The 19,725-nt window shown below is 44.8% G+C and overlaps 2 protein-coding genes across 2 annotated transcripts; both read left to right on the top strand.

The window, feature by feature from the left end:
- Positions 1 to 411: 411 nt before the first annotated feature.
- Positions 412 to 8,209, top strand: LOC121570219 (histone acetyltransferase KAT2A). Its single transcript, XM_045209671.1, has 18 exons — positions 412 to 801; positions 1,122 to 1,248; positions 1,859 to 2,004; positions 2,140 to 2,229; positions 2,330 to 2,511; positions 2,694 to 2,885; positions 3,040 to 3,146; positions 3,313 to 3,423; positions 3,622 to 3,758; positions 3,935 to 4,143; positions 4,256 to 4,382; positions 4,556 to 4,666; positions 4,748 to 4,891; positions 5,071 to 5,185; positions 5,292 to 5,328; positions 5,460 to 5,523; positions 5,708 to 5,792; positions 6,025 to 8,209. The coding sequence occupies exons 1-18, from the start codon at positions 577 to 579 to the stop codon at positions 6,216 to 6,218; spliced, it is 2,403 nt and encodes an 800-aa protein (XP_045065606.1). The 5' UTR covers positions 412 to 576; the 3' UTR covers positions 6,219 to 8,209.
- Positions 8,210 to 8,814: 605 nt separating this feature from the next.
- On the top strand, positions 8,815 to 19,474 carry LOC121569585 (probable ATP-dependent RNA helicase DHX58). Its single transcript, XM_045209361.1, has 12 exons — positions 8,815 to 8,981; positions 9,158 to 9,379; positions 9,865 to 10,069; positions 15,265 to 15,455; positions 15,602 to 15,715; positions 15,807 to 15,939; positions 16,098 to 16,283; positions 16,419 to 16,669; positions 16,794 to 17,105; positions 17,296 to 17,486; positions 17,605 to 17,695; positions 18,556 to 19,474. The coding sequence occupies exons 2-12, from the start codon at positions 9,203 to 9,205 to the stop codon at positions 18,739 to 18,741; spliced, it is 2,037 nt and encodes a 678-aa protein (XP_045065296.1). The 5' UTR covers positions 8,815 to 8,981; positions 9,158 to 9,202; the 3' UTR covers positions 18,742 to 19,474.
- Positions 19,475 to 19,725: the final 251 nt, after the last annotated feature.

Genomic DNA, 19,725 nt, shown 5'->3' with positions numbered 1-19,725 from the left:
TCTGCTTGTCTTCTCATTTGTTGTATGACAATGGGTATTCGAGTAGAATATTTTTCACTGTTAGATTTCACCTAACAGCTCTACCGACATGTTGGGCGTACAGTAGTTGTTTCCAGTCATACAGAAGCCTTTGTGTATCCTTTCATTTCAAACGCAAAGGGATAAGTACACATTTTAAGTTATTTAGATTATTTATCCTACATGTTACACAAGAACCTCTCACAACAGTCCTCATTGAAGTCAGAAAGTTAGCGTGCTCTACTGACCTCTACTGGATCGTTAAAGTAGAACGTATACTCAATGGTGGTCAAATAGTGTAGCTAATTCAACACAGTGTAATTCTGTATTGTTCTATGTACATGCATGTGTATGTTTTTATTGCAAACTTTGACTATTCCGGCTACTTTCAATACTTTAGGCAGACTGCAGGGGCCACCGACTACAGTACCCATACTGCCTTTCTTCAAATCCAGGGCGAGGGGAGAGGTGAGCGACCCAAACAGGGGTGGAGTGGAACCAATGATGTGTATACGTACCATTGAGTGGAACAGGCTGCAGTGAAGCGTGCGTTTTGATATGTCGGACCCGGCGGCACAGGCCTTGCAACCCCGGCTACATCAAGCTCAGTCTGGTGGGACTGCTGGGGCTAACGCTGCTGCGGTGGGATCTGGATCGGGGAACAGTGACCCAGTCAGACCAGGTCTTAGCCAACAACAGCGGGCGAGTCAGAAAAAAGCCCAAGTCAGAGCTTTTCCACGGGCGAAAAAGCTCGAGAAACTCGGCGTCTTCTCCGCTTGCAAGGTAGCTAACTAGCTAACGTTAGCTATATGGCTAGGCTAGCTAGCATAGCCAACCTCACCAAAACAATGACTAGCTATTTCCCCTACTTGTACAACCATCTAAACAAACAGAAACAAAACACCATTATCATTTGCATTTGGTTTCTAACATGCAATAATATCCTTCACAAATGTATATGGCGTACATGCGTAGCTAACGTTACTGTCAATAATATAGTTAGCAACAGCAACTTTGGTAGTAGCTAACTAGGCAGCCAACTAGCATGAATCTGCTTTATTATGCTAGTGTGGGCTTCTTATTTATTTTCCTCTTATCTTTAGGCTAGTGACACATGCAAGTGCAATGGCTGGAAGAACCCACAACCGCCGACAGCCACCCGAAGTATGGACTTACAGCAACAAGCGGCCAGCCTGAGCGAGTCCTGCCGCAGCTGCGGGCATGCCCTGGGTAGGCTGCCTTATGACTCAACACTAGTTTGAAGGATATATATACGCTTCATGATCACACTGAAACTAATGTCATCAATACACATCATAGATATAGAATGTGTATGCTATTCCATAATAGCAATTATGATAATATAAATTGCATAATGTAGGGTTCAGCCTCATGTCTTTATTGAGTGAGTAGTAAAGTAAAAATCCTTAGCTATTCCCCCTTTTAAGTTGCTACATCCATTTTTGTGCTTATAAATTAATGATATGCACCTATTGATTCTTGACGACTATAACTTATAAATGCTTAATGAGCTTAGTTCAACTGTCATACCCCTTCAGAATCCAAAATATAAGATTGTTTTACTCCAATGTTTGTAAACAATGTAAATGTAAAGAAACACTGTATAGCCTAAAAACATGGTTAAAACAATCATTTTAATATCATGGATGGTCAGTCCTTGCATCCGTAGCTCTGTCTATGAATTTGAGAGTAGTTACTTTTCTCCAGCCCCATTCCTCAACTTTGTACCGAAACAGTGGTTAGGAGTTCCTTTGTTATTGATTAAACTGCTTATTGACACTTTAAGATGCTGATCTGTTATTGAACCCCTCCTGTGCAGCGGCCCATGTGTCCCACCTAGAGAACGTGTCAGAGGAGGAGATCAACAGGCTGCTGGGGATGGTGGTGGATGTGGAGAACCTCTTTATGTCTGTGCACAAGGAGGAGGACACTGACACCAAGCAGGTCTACTTCTACCTCTTCAAGGTATGAAATCACTTCCCTCCATTCCAACCAGACAGACAAGTGTAGATGGCCATAACCTCTACTTTCCTGCCACTGGAGTCAATATCTGGCTTTGCACATCTTGACCCTCTCTCTCTTTTCATCTCTATCCCCCAGCTGCTGAGAAAATGCATCTTGCAGATGAGTCAGCCGATAGTGGAGGGATCATTGGGGAGTCCCCCCTTTCAGAAGCCCAACATTGAGCAGGTAGACAAGTCTCCTTCCTACCTGTTTGTCAAGCTGTTCTTTCCTTCTTGCCCAACAGTAAAATACTTTTTGTACAAGTTTGTTTTATTTTGTTCCTCAGGGAGTGTTGAACTTCGTTCAGTACAAATTCAGCCACCTGGCACCCAGAGAGAGGCAGACGATGTTTGAGCTCTCCAAGATGTTCCTCCTGTGCCTCAACTACTGGAAGCTGGAGACTCCCACACAGTTCCGCCAGCGGTCCCAGAAGGACGATGGCACAGCCTACAAAGTGGACTACACCAGGTGTGTGTGACATCTGTTCTGGAAAATGTTTGTTTTTTTGCAACGTATTGCATCTTGTTTTTTGTTGTATTGCATCTTGTTTCTTTTCTTTTCATGTAGCGGTCTCACTGCTGACTTCTCCTTTTGTTCCCATCAAAAGTGACTCACAACTACTGTAATCTAATCTGTGTCTTGTTTCCCAGGTGGCTGTGCTACTGCCATGTCCCCCAGAGTAACGACAGTCTGCCGCGCTATGAGACCACCCAGGTGTTTGGCCGCAGTCTGCTCAAGTCAATCTTCACCGTGACGCGCCGCCAGCTCCTGGAGAAGTTCAGAGTGGAGAAGGACAAGCTCCTACCAGAGAAACGCACACTCATCCTCACACACTTTCCCAAGTACGTGGTGTGCAACCAATCCGTAGTAATCCGCTCGGAATCAAAGTTGATATTTATTGTGTTTCTCCCTCGAGTTACAATCAAATCAAGATTCTGGAGTGAGTGAGATGGACACTGTGAATCTGTGGATTGTAACAAAGTGTTTGTGTCCCAGGTTTCTGTCTATGCTAGAGGAGGAGATCTATGGGGAAAACTCTCCCATCTGGGAGGCTGACTTCACCATGCCTGCCTCAGAGGGGGGCCAGCTGGGTCACCAGTTAGGTAGGGGGCACCTGTTACAACTAAATAAGTGGTTCTCATAAGATCCATAAAGGCACTTATAGGTTGTACAGCATGTAATGTGTGATGATATGATACTTTTTCCTCTCTCCATTTTCAATAATCCTGTCTGGTCTTGGTCATTGTCCTGTGTTTCTGATCCTGGCAGTGATCAGCCCTGCTGCAGTGTCGGGTTCGCCCTCCATCTCTAAGGGCATGAACAGTGGCTCTTCGCTAGGCAGTCTGGGGCTGGACTCTGGCGTGGCAGAGCCCATAACAGGTCAGTAACTCTGGCAGCCCCACCAAGCTAACTTTTGCTTTGTACTGGGTGTGAAGTAATAGCTGACGTTTGTTTTTATGTCTTGCCTGTTGATGTGGGAGCTTGTATTTCCAATGCCTCCGTCTGATAGCCTCAGACACATAAACATCATATAAATTCATGGTGATTATAGTAATATTTTGTACTGTCTCCCCTCAGGAGAGAAGAGGAAGCTTCCAGAAGCTCTGACCCTGGAGGACGCCAAGAGGATCAGGGTGATGGGCGACATCCCCATGGAGTTGGTCAACGAGGTAATGATGACCATCACTGACCCGGCTGCCATGTTAGGCCCAGAGGTAAGTGCTGCCCAAGACTGAGACGCATCATTTAATGTCCATTCGCCAGTGCAACATGAATATTTATGTTGACTGGTATGTTTTATCTAGTCTAACATCTATGTATGGAAACTGGATGTTTGTTAGAATGAATATAATAATTAACTATGTTGATAATCACTGTCACTCTCTGCTAGACGAGTCTGCTGTCTGCCAATGCTGCTCGTGATGAGACAGCCAGGCTAGAGGAGAGGCGGGGCATCATAGAGTTCCATGTCATAGGGAACTCTCTTTCCCAGAAGTCCAACAAGAAGATCCTGATGTGGCTGGTGGGCTTGCAGAACGTCTTCTCCCACCAGCTGCCTCGCATGCCCAAAGAGTACATCACACGCCTAGTGTTTGACCCGTACGTAGACAGTTTAACGGTTTCTCTCACCTGTTATGTCTTCAGTGAAGCTTCTTGAATTGAACTTTTTGTGACCATTTCTCACCACTCTCTTGGACTGTTCTCTGTCCAGGAAGCACAAGACGCTGGCCCTAATCAAAGATGGCCGTGTCATCGGGGGCATCTGTTTCAGGATGTTCCCAACCCAGGGCTTTACAGAGATCGTCTTTTGTGCCGTCACATCCAACGAGCAAGTCAAGGTATGGACACACCTCTCCTTTACATGCAATAGCACAAATACTGAAATAAATTAGCTGGGTAAGTTGGACTTAATGGCTTGTTATTGTACTCACAGTATCTGTCAGAGTTTGAATGTGTGTGTTGGACCAAGAGGCCGACATTTTCCCCTGATTGTTTGTTATTGTGGTTTCAGGGCTACGGTACTCACCTGATGAACCACCTAAAGGAGTACCACATCAAGCACAGCATCCTGTACTTCCTCACCTACGCTGATGAGTACGCCATTGGCTACTTCAAGAAGCAGGTATGGTATAGGATGATAACATGTACCTCCCTCTCTACCTCTCCTCTGACCTCTCCCCTCTGGCTTGTTTTGTCATCACAGGGTTTTTCCAAAGACATCAAAGTGACGAAGAGTCGTTACCTTGGTTACATCAAGGACTACGAGGGGGCTACCCTCATGGAGTGTGAGCTAAATCCCAGAATCCCCTACACAGAGCTCTCTCATATCATCAAGAGGCAGAAAGAGGTGAGATGACTCTCTGTGGGAACTCCTCACATTGTGGGGCACACAGGTTGAGGTGAATGTCAGTGGACGGTTATGCACCTCTACCTTCCTCCAGCTCCATTTGTTGATGAAAGGACAGTGTTAATGTCCATGTTGGTGTGTTTTGGTCAACGTGTCCCTGCGTTTCCATGACTGGTCAGATCATTAAGAAGCTGATCGAGAGGAAGCAGATCCAGATCAGGAAGGTGTACCCAGGACTCACCTGCTTCAAAGAGGGGGTACGGCATATCCCTGTGGAGAGCATCCCTGGCATCAGTAAGTGTGTGTGGGCCCTTTTAATACCTTGTTCAGGGAACAGACTTATTAATTCCTTGTCTGATGTCATGTTTTCATTTTTCTCTCCCTTTTTCTCTCTCTCTAGGGGAGACAGGCTGGAAGCCTAGTGCAAAGGAGAAAGTGTAAGCTGAATGTTTGGTCATTCAGCAACGAAAACAATTATGTGCCGTATTGTCATAAAACAACTGGCAGCATTTACAATCACACTCATTTGTCATTGAATTGATATACTATTACTTATCCTGTCTTGTAGGAAAGAGTTGAAAGACCCTGACGTGTTGTACAACATGCTGAAGAATCTCCTGGCCCAGGTCAAGGTAAGACACTGACAAGCACCCCAGTCAGTGGTCAACCTTAGGAGTGGTGAGACTGAGGCTGCGTCCCAAATGGCAACCTATTCCCTATATAATCCCTGATCAAAAGTAGTGCACTCAATAGGGAATAGGGAACCATTTGGGATTCAGACAGGAAGTCATAACTGTGGTTGTGTTCCTCTCCCAGACTCACCCTGATGCCTGGCCCTTCATGGAACCTGTGAAAAAGTCTGAGGCTCCAGACTACTACGAGATCATACGCTTCCCCATTGGTGAGTATATCATCCACTCATTATTCCCTGCCTTGTTTATATGTCCCAGCCATCACAATTATCTACCTCTTTGAACTAATTTTGATATTAAAATATAAAAAAGCATTCCATGTTTCACCAACTCGATGCGCTTTTAATTGTAAGTCTGTCTGGATATGTCGGTAAAGCCGCTAAAGGAATATTTCAAATATAACCTACTTGTCCCCCTCTCCTCTCTCCCTCCTTCCTGTAGATCTGAAGACCATGACGGAGAGGCTGAAGAACAGATACTACGTGACCAAGAAGCTGTTCATAGCAGACCTGCAGCGCGTCATTACCAACTGCCGTGAATACAACCCCCCGGACAGCGAGTACTGCAAGTGTGCCAACACACTGGAGAAGTTCTTCTACTTCAAGCTGAAGGAAGGGGGCTTGATTGAGAAGTGAAGCTAGGGTCACAGGTCACCATGCACAACAGCCCCACTGTGGAACAGCAGGAAGGAGTGTTCATGGACACACACTCACACACACCATACACACTGTCTTGTGATGACATCATTGCTAGCCATATTTCAACCTTTTTCCCCTTGTCTTTTCTTTTAGGAAGCCTTTATTAATGGCCGTGCGTGTTTATGCATGTTTGTATTACTGGTGGATGAAGGGAGCTGTGGGGTATGATAACAAAATTGTGGAGGTAATTGGAAAGGCTCTATGGGCCAGTTAAGTTCGTTAATGTGTCGAAATGACTGTCTGTCTGTCTCCATCTATCTCTCTCTCACTACCCTCTGTAGTATAGAATCTCTGTGTGTTGCTGTCTCATTCTGGTTTCATTCTTGCTCCCAGTGACTCAAAGAAGGAGCTGCAACGTATTCCTGTACCAAAATGATTGGTCCCGCAGCAGATCATGTCAAACTTTCCACATAGGTTACGTTCAAATTATAGTATGGCATTTTCACTGAATTGTTTCTCAATCGGATAAAATAATGCCCGCTTAGACATTCACACTCACAGCTCCTCAAGATGGGAGTTTTATGTTTGGTACTGACATGGAAACGTGAGTAGGCTGGACATGGGGACCTACGCCGTTGTTGCCTTCCTGTACTGACATACACTTGAAAAGAGGCCAGTAGACTTGGAGGGTAGAAATACAATGTGCCCTTGAGTTAGAAGACAAGACATGTTCAGACTCTTCACATTGTCAAAGTCAGGTTGTAGTCACAGATAATGGGCGCGTTCCAGGCTGACTACATTGCAGACACCTGCCAGATCTCACAAGGCCTGGATAGGTATTTAACAATCAGTTACCACATCATGTAACAGGAAACGCAACCATTGGTTGATACAATGCAACAACTGAAATGTAGTCAGCCTGAAACGTGATCATAGATGTCCCTGTCTGACATTGCATTATGTTGGATTTGGCATCGTGATTGGTCAGTAGAAAAACGTCCATTTCACCAATACGTTTAAACAAATAATTTCCCGACAACTACTGTATGTTGAACTTTTTATTTATTTTTTATTTCACCTGGACAGTATAATGAAAACCTACCGCTACATTTGAAGATACTTGGGCCTAATGTAAGTAGTCAGTCGTCTGTACTGTTCTTTTCCCATTCTCTTCTGGGCCAGTATGGCCATGTCACTGATCTCAAACATGGTTGTTTTTCTTTGGGAAATAGCAGAGATGGCGTAGTAGTGTGTCATTGTTGTTTTAATGGTGTTGTCTGATCTGAGGGTAGTCTCTGGAATCCCAGACCAAGGGCAACAGCAGGAGCATTGTTAATGTGGGAGCCAACCCGTCTGCCTAGGGAGACTATTCTGAGGGTTACTGTGCCACTCTTTTGTTTAGGTTTCTGTTTGTCCTAGAAATAACCTGTTTCTGATGGAAGTACAGGATCCAACCACAGTGGTGAACATGACCATTCGATATGTCAGTATTTCACTGAAAGGCCATAGAGCCCAGTCAATACAGTATGTGGAGGATGCACAGCACTTACCCTCCCTGCTGATTCTGTCTCTCTTCTATGCTGGATATGCATTGTTATTATGATAATGGCTGACAAACACACAAAAAACAAGTGTCCGGTTTGGTATTCACTCCATACTCACAAGCAGTATTGCATGGTGGAGAACTATAATCTGCATCAATTTCTGTTATATTTTTACTAAGATGGCCATGGCTATTCACACAAACCCACTTCTTGTTCATGGTCAGTGTCTGATTGATTGTCTGCCTCTTGAGATGCCTTTGGTTCTCTGCTATTTTGTAAAACGTTTTTGGGGAAATGACTGGTCTGTGCTGGGTGGTTGAGTATTCCACTGAACTCATGACTTGCTTTGAGCAATTCAAGTGATGTCAATGTTTCTTTATTCAGGGTTGTCAGTTATGTATCTCTCAATCTACCTATGTATGCTGCATTAAAATTCTGAAAATACTGTGTGAGTGAAATGTTAAAATATTAAGACTGCTACAGTTTCTTTTAGTTATATGGTTTGAAGAGCTCTTTACTGTATTACTGTTCATGAAAATAAAGTTTTTATAGTAAAAAATGTCTGTGCTTAATATTATCTTATAAGATGGCAACTAGTTACAGTAATGTGTTTTTATGTTCCAGTAACCATGCAGTGTTGTTTAGTAGGTGTGATCATGAAGTTAATTCAGCAGGGTTAAATGCCATTCAGACATGCTGTAAGGGTGTTTCCCAATGTGACTTGCAGTTTTGTTTTCCTGATGTCACAGCTGGTAAGAATGGGGCCCATTAAGGGCTCTGGGTGCTTTGTCAGGGGCCGACAGAAATCTGCAACGGCTTTCTTCTGGACTGCAGATAGTTACAAACATACCAGTCCCTCTCAATACAATACCACTAGATTAACACATCTGCAGTTTGGTAGACCTACAGTACTAGATTCCATGACTGAAACGGCTCCTTACATGTATTAATATCCCTACAACTCTTCTAATCTTCCTGTAATTCATATCCTTGTGTCACTTCTTTTACTTAGACATACTTTGTTGGACCTCAAGAACTCCCTTGAATAGGACCCCTCTTCACACGGAAGTGCTTTTGGTTTCGTTTTTCTATTTGGGTGTCAGTTCTGGTGGATCTTCGTCAGTAAAAACCCCTCTGTACTCAAAACCTGGCCACAACGGACCATGGACATTATCTGCTGCTGATCCAAAACATAGAGCTGCTTCAGAAACACTTGGTGAGCTGAGTTTTAAAAGGGCTTGACTTCATCTATAGCTGATTGCCACAAATGGTAGTAGTAGTAAGTTGTAGTACTGTAAGGACATGTAGCAGGACATTTGCAGTGTGTATTGCATTTCAGTTTAAAAATAGCCTTGTGGTGCCTTTTGTCTAATGAGTGTTTTTATTTCTAAGGACAAGGAGTCAGGTGTTGTGTGTGTGGACCAATAGACCAGTAGGATGGCAGACTTTGGGCTGTATGGGTACCAGGAGGAGGTGGTTCAGAGGGCTCTCCGAGGGGAGAACATCATCATCTGGCTGCCCACCGGAGGAGGAAAGACCCGGGCTGCTGTATATGTGGCCAAAAAACATCTGGAGAATAACCCTGGAGCTAAGGTGGCCGTGCTGGTCAACAAGGTAGGTAGGGAGGGGTTAATAGAGCTTTGGACCTATTTAGCAGTTGTTTCAGAGTAACTGGCCAGATAACTGACCCACCTGTGTAATTTTATCTAGGTAGTCTGACCTTTAGTATGGGTGTGTTGTTAATCCTATACAAAACCAGAAAATAAATGTTCCGCTCTTCCCATGGAAACCATGGCTAACTGTTGTTGTATTTGTAAGTTGCTCTGGATAAGAGTGTCTGCTAAATGATGCAAATGTAAATGTTGATGTAATGTAGTGAACATTATGCCATAATCCAGTCCGTGTATTCGTACTGTGGGATTCCAGGTCCATGTTTTACAGTAGCCGGGATAGTGGGAGTGATATACCATGTGAACCATGTAATGCCAGCATACTTCTGAGTAAAGATGAATTAAAGTATACGAACGCCCCGACCTCAGTTCTTAAAAACATAAGCAATCTAAACAACGGGACGTTACAGTTGACATTATGTCTTCCAGGTTCATTTGGTAGACCAGCACTACAACAAAGAGTTCAAACCCTACCTGGGTCGGGACTATAGCCTGGTGTCTATCAGTGGGGACTGTGACCAGAAGGACTTCTTTGGCTGCGAGGTCAAGAACTCTGACCTGGTCATCTGTACAGCACAGATACTGGAGAATGCCCTGACCAACCAGGAGGAGGGAAAACATGTCGAGCTCTCACGTGAGTGGCTGCTCTGCTGCCTACCACATATTGAATCATGGTATTGCTGTGAGGTATGTGTAGTACACGCTACTTGTTACTGATTATTCAGAAGTTAGGTTGTTCTAAGATGGCTCCCAGGCTTTGTTCCACTGTGCACCAGTAGCCCTTGGTATCAATCCCAATTGACAGACACTACATGATAAAGAGTATCTATACTGTCTTGTTGTCTCCTGTAAGTCGCTCTGGATAAGAGCGTCTGCTAAATGACTAAAATGTAAATGTAAAATGTTTTGTATGCTTTGTACTAAATAATAAAATGCAGGACGACAGGATATTTATAAACGTAGCTCTTTATTAACTAGCTATAACTGGCATGTTCATGTGTCTCTGGCCATGATCGTCTTTAGAATGACCTCACCACCTGGGTGGTCTTACCAAATCATAGCACAGTATGATATGACAGTATAATGCATCCAATTACAATTCAGTATGCTGACACATATGAATATTACATCCCTCTTCTTTAAAAAAAAAAAGAAAAAATTTGTAGAACAATAAAAGCGTTTCTATTGAATATATGCTCTGTAGTTTGAACTCAAGGTAAGTAACCATTTAAACTGCACCAACTGCATCAACATAACAGACAGACAATGATTCAGCATACTGTTACTTTTAGAACAAATATTTCTCAGCAACTCAGCTTTTCACTGTAGCAATGACATCTCAACATATCAAACAAATACAATACCAAAGCATTTCAAGTTAACTTTCAATAACAAGTTTACAGTCTGGAAACTCTTTTAGGGCAGCGATCCGCCTACACCCTTTGACATTTCACAGGTCTAGGACAGCTCTAGGCTTGACCTCTCTTCCTGACCTTGTGTGATATGAAGCTGAGCATGCTTCTGTGTCAGTCAACAGTTCTTGTGGTGTTGCAGGTAAGTATGGTGTATGTTGTGTTGTGTCTGTGTTTAGTCCACCCCGTTCTCTTTCAGGGGAACAGTTCATCTCGTCTCGTCAGTGTGTTGTTCTTTTGTGTTCAGTAGGTGACGACGATTGCGGCGGTACACCGCTCCTTCTGCGGTGAAAACGTGATATGAACGTTCAGTGTCAGCTGGTTGGATGACGACTGCTGGCTTCCAGTAGCCATGCTCCTGGATTCTAACTGACTCTCTGTCGTTCAGTGGTGGCAGTGGTCTGGCTGACCTGTCGTAGTATCGCCTTTGCTGTTGTTGCCTCTGTGCACGTTTTGCATGCATTTCCTTGTAGCTGACGACCTCAGGTTGCAGCTGCTGGTTGGTGCTGGGAAGGATTGAGCGAAGTCTGTGGCTCATCAACAGCTGGGCTGGTGATTTGAAGTTGTCAACTGGAGTGTTGCGGTATTCAAGGAGACTGAGGTAGGGGTCTCTCTTGTCTGCTTTTGCTTTGTCCATGAGTGATTTAGCGATCTGCACAGATTTTTCAGCAAGGCCATTACTTTGAGGGTAATGTGGGCTTGTGGTGACGTGTGTGAACTCCCATGCTTTTGTGAAGGATTCAAACTCATTTGATTTGTAACAGGGCCCATTGTCAGATATTAAAGTCTCTACAATGCCATGCCTGGCAAAGGCTGCTTTCAGCTTGTGTATCACAGCTGCAGATGTGGTGCTGTGAAGCTTGTCGAGTTCGAAGTACCTGCTGTGGTAGTCCACTGTTATAATGTAGTCCTCGTTGTTCCACGTGAACAGATCGGTTGCCACGACCTGCCAGGGTCGGTCTGGGATACGGTGAGGTAACATTGGCTCTTTGGTGTTCGGAGCGTCGTTCAAGACAGGTGGGGCATTTACCAACCATGTCCTCTATTTGTTTGCACATTCGGGCCAAAACAAAATGTCCCGTGCTCTCTGTTTGCACTTTTCCATGCCCATGTGTCCAGCATGGATCTTTGTCAAAATCTCTTCTCTGAGACTGGTAGGAATGATGATTTTCTCTCCTTTGAAAATGATTCCGTTGATCTGTGATAGTTCGTCACGATGGTTCCAGAACTCTGAGACGCTCTGAGGGCATTTTCTCCTCTCCTCAGGCCATCCTGACTGTATGACTTTCCTCAGCTGTGTAGTTCTGTGTCTTTTTCGGTTTCTGCTCGGATCTCCTTCAGTTTTGTGTCACTAACTGGTAAGTTGCTGTACACAGTGTGCACCTGCATGTCCATGCCTTCACTGAGGCTGCTGTCCTTGTAGGTAAGAAACTTCCTGGAGAGTGTGTCTGCGACAGGGATGTCTTTGCCTGGACGGTGAGTGATTGTGAAGTCGTATTTTTGTAGTTGAAGGATCATTCTCTGTAGCCTTGGCGGGGCTGCGGCTAACGGTTTCCTCATGATTGACTCCAAGGGGCTTGTGGTCTGATTCCACAATGACTTGTCGTCCATAGACATACTGATGGAAACGCTTACATCCGAACAGAATGGCATACAGCTCCTTTTCGATTTGAGCGTAGTTGATTTCACAGTCTGTGAGAGATTTGGAAGCGTAGCCGATGGGTTTTCCTTCTTGCAGTAGCACTGCCCCTAGTCCATACTTCGACGCGTCCACCTGGAGTCTGAGCTCTTTGTTGGGGTCGTAGTGGGCAAGGATTGGTCCTGGTTCTCTCGTGATCAAGTCTTTCACTTTCTGGAAAGCGATGTCGTGTTGGTTGTCCCAGAGGAACTCACTGGACTGCTTTAGCAGCTGACGCAGGGGTGCATTAGCATTGGAGAGGCTGGGTGCGAACTTGGCTAAGTAGTTGACCATGCCAAGCACTGTTTCCAGCTCTGCGCGGTTCTTTGGTGGCTCCATTTCCTTTATGGCTGAGATCTTCTGCGGATCTGGCTTGATTCCATTCGCTGTGAGAAGATGTCCGAAGTAGCTGACCTCTGTAGCGCCGACTGTGCTCTTCTCGGGGTTGAGCCGGACTCCTCTCTCGCGGGACCTTTGCAGCATCGCGCTGAGGTTTCTGTCGTGTTCCTCTTTGGTTCGACCATAGACAAGGATGTCGTCCAAAATTGCCACGACTCCGTCGAGGCCTTCGTACACCTCGTCGATCTTTCGCTGTAACTCGTCTTGGGCTGAGATAATCCCAAAAGGCAGGCGACGGAACCTGTAGCGTCCAAATGGTGTGTTGAACGTTGTGAGCTTAGATGACTCTTCTGTGAGCTTGATAGCCCAGTAGCCTGATCTGGACATGACACTGAAGTAGCGTGCGCCCGCTAGCTTGTGTGTGATGCCATCTAGCGTCGGTAAGGGGTAATGGGGGCGTTTGATAGCCTTGTTCAAGTCTCTTGGGTCGAGACATACTCTGAGCTTGCCTGTGCGTGGTTTCTCCACCACCACTAACGCGTTGACCCAATCCGTCGGTTCTGTAACCTTGGTGACGATGTCAGATTGCTCCATGCTCTCCAACTCTTTCTTCAGACGGGCGCGGAGAGCAAGTGGAATCTTTCTCGGTGGGTAGACCACAGGGGTTGCGTCTGGGTCAAGGTGAATGGTACATTCTCCTGGGAATAGTCCTATTCCTGTAAAAACATCAGCAAACTCCTCCATGACATTCTCTATCTCTACTGGTGCTGTCACTGATAAAACTAGCTTGATAAGGTCCATGTCTAAACATGCTTTAAGACCTAGCACTGCAGGTGCTCGAGTGTCAACAAAGTAAAAGTCCAACATCATGTCCCTTTCCTTGTATTTGCATTTGAGAGTGCATGTGCCTTTTACTGGGAGCTGTTCACCACCATAACCAGTCAGTCTGCGCGTGGTGGGCTGTAGCTCACACTCAGATGTCATGCTTCTGTACTTACTCAGAGGAATAATGTTTACTTGTGTACCAATGTCTAGTTTTAATTTTAGCTCTGTGCCTTGTCTTCCTATCTCAATGTCAGCAAAGGCTTGCTCTGTCTCTGATATCTGACTTTTCTGTGTCACTGAATCAATAAACAGTTCATCAGCATTTGACTCTTTGATTGACATTTCATCTTCACTCACTGTATGTACTGTTTTTCCACGGTAAACTCTGCACACTTTTGCAAAGTGATTCCATTTTCCACATTTAGTACACTGTTTGCCTTTAGCTGGGCAATTCCCCTGTTCCCCATGCACTTTGTCTCCACAATATCCACATGTTTTGGGGCGTTTGGAGTCTGTGTCGCTCTGTTTTGGAGTTCTGTCTGTCTCCGTTCTGAAACATGCTCTCTGGGCACTGGAGTTGTGCTTTGATGTCTGCCTGACTGCGTGCACTGCTTGTTCACGTGATGCGCTCGTGCTGCCGCCTGAAATGGTTTTCATCTGAACCTGTGCTAGCTCGTGAGATCTGGCTATGTCGATAGCTTTGTCCAGCGTTAACTCTGATCCAACATTCAAAAGTTTCTCTCTCACTCGCGGTGAGTGTATTCCAAATACAATACGGTCCCTGACCATCTCATCCTTGTTTGCATAATCACAGTCTTTCACAAGCAGACGCAGCTCAGTGACAAACTGTTCAAACGATTCGCTAGCGCCTTGTACTTTCTCATGGAATTTGTACCTAGCGAAAATTGTATTTGGTCTTTGGCACAACATATGCTTCAAAACGATCGTAGTATGTTTTCAGTACCTTTGATTCAGCCTCGGTAAGTGTCCATGTGTTGTAAATGTCTCTCCCTTTTTCACCGATCCAGAGGAGCAGGTAGCTGCACTTTTCCTCTTCTCCTCTTTCCTTCAGAGGACCCGTGAACATCAGCTCCACATGCTGTTTGAACTTACGCCATGCATCGGGTAGATTTGTAGACCCCCAATCCATTCGAGGTGAAGGAACTCCAGCAAAATCCATATTTTAGTCCTTTTACTCTGACACCATGTCTTGTTTTGTATGCTTTGTACAAAATAATAAAATGCAGGACGACATGATATTTATAAACGTAGCTCTTTATTAACTAGCTATAACTGGCATGTCCATGTGTCTCTGGCCATGATCGTCTTTAGAATGACCTCACCACCTGGGTGGTCTTAACCAATCATAGCACAGTATGATATGACAGTATAATGCATCCAATTACAATTCAGTATGCTGACACATATGAATATTACATATACCTGACACACTAAAGCTCTGAAACCTAAGCTAACACACCTAAAAGACTGGTCCATATGTTGAAATATTATACAGTAAGACCATTGTATTCCATTGAGTTCACAATACCATTGTGTTCCTTTCTCCCACCATAGAGTTCACTCTGCTGATCATTGATGAGTGCCACCACACTCATAAGGACGGTGTCTACAATAAGATCATGGGGCACTACGTGGCGCAGAAGCTGAAGGGGGAGAGCCGGCTGCCACAGATCCTGGGCCTCACTGCCTCTCCTGGGACAGGGGGAGCCAAGAGCATCAAAGGAGCTGTGGGGCATGTGCTGCAGGTCAGTTTCTCTCTCTCTCTGGTGGTCTTCACATGCTATTTCTTCAGCCCAAACTTTCATCCTGAGTAAAACCTAATAATGAGCCTCATCTAACCCTTTACGTTTACCCTTTACATTTAGCTAATTTCATTATTTATCGCCTTCAGATTTGTGCCAACCTGGACTCAGTGATTGTGTCGTCTAAAGTGTATGCCCCTGAGCTGAAGAAAAAGGTCCCCAGACCCAGGAAAAGGTTTGACATCGTTGACAGAAGACCTCAGGTGAGTTCAGTTCAGTTCTATAAACATATAGCCTTTGAACTTGAGAGCTGTATTGGTTTGAATTCAACAAACTCCTGTTGTTTTGTCTCAGGACCCATTTGGGGATCACCTGAAGTTCATGATGCAGTTGATCCATGACTTCATGGCCTTAGGGCCTGACTTTCCTGTCAGGGAGTTTGGCACGCAGGAGTACGAGGCAGACGTGGTGATTCTGGAGAAGAAGGGTAAATCATCCTCTTAATATGAATTAATACCACATTACAGAAGCTAAGCATAGGAATTATTTTCATGCACCAAATCACACAAGGAACCTTCCTCAGTCAATGCCATAGTTTTGAATACCGTATTAAAACCTATTTTGCATGTGTGTTTCGTGGTGTAGGTGTGACGGACAGGAACAGACTGCTGGCCCAGTGTGCTCTCCACCTGCGTCAGTACAATGACGCCCTGCTCATCAACGACACAGTGCGCATGGTGGATGCCTTTAGGGTCCTAGAGGCCTACTATAGCACCAAGAGTTCCACTGCCATGGATGGAACCGACTTCTTCCTGCTTGGACTCTACCAGGGTGAGAACCTGCAATTCCCTTGGAACAATCTCTCCCACTTTCTCACATACTGTATGCGTGTGATTATTGGGAATATTAAGAGTATAGGAAGTTCAACTTCTGAACAATGATAGTCAGTGTCCTGATCCTCAACAGAGAACGAGGTGGAGCTGAGGAAACTGGCAGGCGATGACCGGTTTGAAAACCCTAAGATGGGGAAGCTTCAGAGCACCCTGCTGGAGCAGTTTGACCAGGGTGAGCACTCCAGAGGCATCCTCTTCTCCAAGACCCGTAAAAGCACCCACTGCTTGTATGACTGGGTGTCCAAGAACCCAGCCCTGCAGCGCGCTGGTATCAGGGCAGCCATTCTGACCGGCGCTGGCAACGGCATCAATTACATGACCCAGGTAACCTGACATTAAACACAGTCAGAACTTTTGGAGGTATAGAAAGGTGGGTTGGAACGTGCCAATGCCTGTGTCATACCAACAACTGACCTCTGTTTGTGTGTTTCTGTGGGTGTGCTTGTAGAATGAGCAGAAGGACACAATCAGCCACCTCCGCCAGGGCTCCCTCAACCTCCTGATCTCCACCAGCGTAGCCGAGGAGGGCCTGGACATCCCAGAATGCAACCTTGTGGTGCGCTATGGGCTGCTGACCAATGAGATCGCACAACAGCAAGCCAGTGGCCGGGCTCGGGCAAGTGACAGCGTTTACTCTGTGGTGGCCCAGGCAGGGGGGCGGGAGGTGCGTCGGGAACATCTCAATGAATGTCTGGAGGAATTGACTGGCAGGGCCATCAGCGAAGTGCAGAGGATGGAGCCCAGGGAGTTCCAAATTAAGGTAAGGCTATTCCTCATGGTGGTGAGGCTGGTATTTTTCTCTATGTTCTACCCCTTTTTCCAGTATATGTCTTTTGAACCCGGCACCCAAATTATTTTTGTTACTATAAACTTTTGAGTTGAGCATGCCAATTCCTCATTCACTAATCTCTTTTTCACTAGATATTTTCTCTCTCTGTCTCCACTATTAGATCACTGAGCTCCAGACAGAAGCGTTGTTGACCAGACAGTTGAAAGAACAGTTGAAGATCAAGAAGAAGGGTTGTTTCAGTGCTGCTAGCATTCAGCTCTCGTGTCGAGGCTGTTTTGTGCTCGTGGCCTTCGGCAATGACATTAAAGTCATTGAAAACGCACACCATGTCAACATCAACCCTGACTTTGAGTAAGTTGTGTTTCTCTAATGTCTTTCCTGATACTGTCACTGTCACATATTGGAAGTGTTTTTGCATCAGTGTGTTTGTGTGTGAGGAGTTAACCTGTGCATGTGTGTGTGTTTTCAGGAGGTACTATAAAACCAATGGGCAGACACTTCTGAAGACTTTTGAGGACTGGGAGCCAGGCCGTGTGATCAGCTGTGCTGCCTGTGGCAAGGTGAGGTTGGCCATTAATGTCTAGCTTTTTATCTTAGGCCGAGGCTGCGGATCCGTATGCAGATATTTTGCCTAGTGGCGCGCTGTTGAGTTGTAGCCACATGAGAGAAAAATGTGACCATCCTAAAACCTGAGGTGGTGTTTTGTCTTACAGTAACGTTATACTATGCTATTATACTGTGCGTACAAAATATTATGAACACCGGCTCTTTCCATGACATAGACTGACCAGGTGAAATTTACGATCCCTTATTGATGTCACTTGTTAAATCCACTTCAATCAGTGTAGCGGAAAGGTAGAAGACAGGTTAAAGAAGGATTTTTAAGCCTTGAGACAATTGAGACATTGTGTGTGTGTGCCATTCAGAGGGGAATGGGCAAGACAAAATATTTAAGTGCTTTTGAACGGGGTATGGTAGTAGGTGACAGGCACACTGGTAGAGACCATGCGCCGACGAATTGAGGCTGTTCTGAGGGCAAAAGGGGGTGTAACTCAATAGTATGAAGGTGTTCCTAATGTTGTGTACGCTCAGTGTATATTCAGTTCTGTTATGTACAATACTATCATTATGTGATCTTGCAGAAATTTATTCAGCTTTGATCTCACTTTATTAAACGAGCACCATTCGCCAGAGTAGCCTATTCTCTAGGAGTAGAGCAGAGACTGTGCGGAAGTACAGAATCTTGCACATGCGCAGAAACCTTGGGACCTTTACACCCCAGGAAGAAAGGTCCAGTAGAATTTGGATCCACAGCCATTCTGTTTATCTTATGCTACTAGGACTATTCTATTGTCTTTTAACATGCTTATATATGGAAATCTACATCAGTATATTTGTTTATATATTTATATCTGAACAGCAATGGGGAATGGAAATGGTATATAAGGAGATTGCCCTGCTGCCCATTCTGGCCATCAAGAACTTTGCCATGGAGACTCCAGAGGGAAGAAAACTAGCCAAGAATTGGAAGGACGTTGAGTTTACAGTGGAGGAGTTTAACTTCACCACATACTGTAATAACAAGTTCCCTGGCATGTTCGATTGATACACTATTACACTGGAAGAAGGACTACAACTGGTGTTTTCATGGTTTTCACCTTTCTCTTCCTTTCTCTCTCTGTCTCTCAGTCTGTGTTGCTTAGTCTAGGCTACTTGTGTGTTCCTTATGCATGATCCTGAAGTGTGTCATAGTCCTATGACGGGGGGAGAGATTGCTGTGCCTTGGGTATGGTTGGTCCGGTAAATCAGGTCTGGCCGGCACACTGCTATAGGCGGTGTGACGCGGCAGCGTGCTAAAGCATGTTACACAATGTTCAGGGTTAGAATTAGCGCGACAGCTTTGTTTATGCCCAAGGTCCTCTCTCCCTCCCTCTCTCACCAGAGACGTGTGGGTTTCTTCTGCTCCATCGCAGCCAAGCACGCAAAAACATATGAACTTAGCAGCCCTGTTCTAAGATGAACTCAAATTATCAGTTTTTCTATTTTTAGCAAAGTACTATCAGCATCGTCCATATTTTGTCATGAATTTGATTTAGTGTGAATCTGTACTGTCTTTGTTTTAGCTTGAACCTGAAACGTATGCCCCCGCCCCGATACTGCCTGATACTTGCTGCTACTTGATCATGTATGAAAACATTCAAATTGGGATTTCAAAATATTTTTATTATACAGACATACTATTTTAATGTGTTCAGAACTGTGTGCCTTTCCTTGCCTAAAACAATTTAAATTGTTCTACTGTAATTACTTTTTTATTCTTGATAAATAATTTGACATTATTTGTCTGCACGTGTCTATATTGAATGTTATAAATGAAAAATAAAATAATAGATAACTAATAGAAAAAATAATAGAAGTATGTAGTCCCCTGTAGCTCAGTTGGTAGAGCATGGCGCTTGCAACGCCAGGGTTGTGGGTTCGTTTCCCACGGGGGGCCAGTATGAAAATGTATGCACTCACTAACTGTATGTCGCTCTGGATAAGAGCGTCTGCTAAATGACTAAAATGTAAATGTAAATGTAAATGTATG

This window comes from Coregonus clupeaformis, chromosome 30 (assembly GCF_020615455.1).
Source record: "Coregonus clupeaformis isolate EN_2021a chromosome 30, ASM2061545v1, whole genome shotgun sequence".
Lineage (NCBI taxonomy): Eukaryota > Metazoa > Chordata > Actinopteri > Salmoniformes > Salmonidae > Coregonus > Coregonus clupeaformis.
This window is presented reverse-complemented; position numbering and strand designations above follow the sequence as displayed.

What these genes read in the sequence shown, in the direction of transcription:
- LOC121570219 (XM_045209671.1), top strand. Translation starts at nt 577, where the DNA reads ATGTCGGACCCGGCGGCACAGGCCTTGCAACCCCGGCTACATCAAGCT. An exon ending in ATCCTCACACACTTTCCCAA is followed by an intron (nt 2,886 to 3,039) that starts GTACGTGGTGTG and finishes TTTGTGTCCCAG; the next exon opens with GTTTCTGTCTATGCTAGAGG. An exon ending in GGAGAGCATCCCTGGCATCA is followed by an intron (nt 5,186 to 5,291) that starts GTAAGTGTGTGT and finishes CTCTCTCTCTAG; the next exon opens with GGGAGACAGGCTGGAAGCCT.
- LOC121569585 (XM_045209361.1), top strand. Translation starts at nt 9,203, where the DNA reads ATGGCAGACTTTGGGCTGTATGGGTACCAGGAGGAGGTGGTTCAGAGG. An exon ending in AAAACATGTCGAGCTCTCAC is followed by an intron (nt 10,070 to 15,264) that starts GTGAGTGGCTGC and finishes CTCCCACCATAG; the next exon opens with AGTTCACTCTGCTGATCATT. An exon ending in CCTGCTTGGACTCTACCAGG is followed by an intron (nt 16,284 to 16,418) that starts GTGAGAACCTGC and finishes GATCCTCAACAG; the next exon opens with AGAACGAGGTGGAGCTGAGG.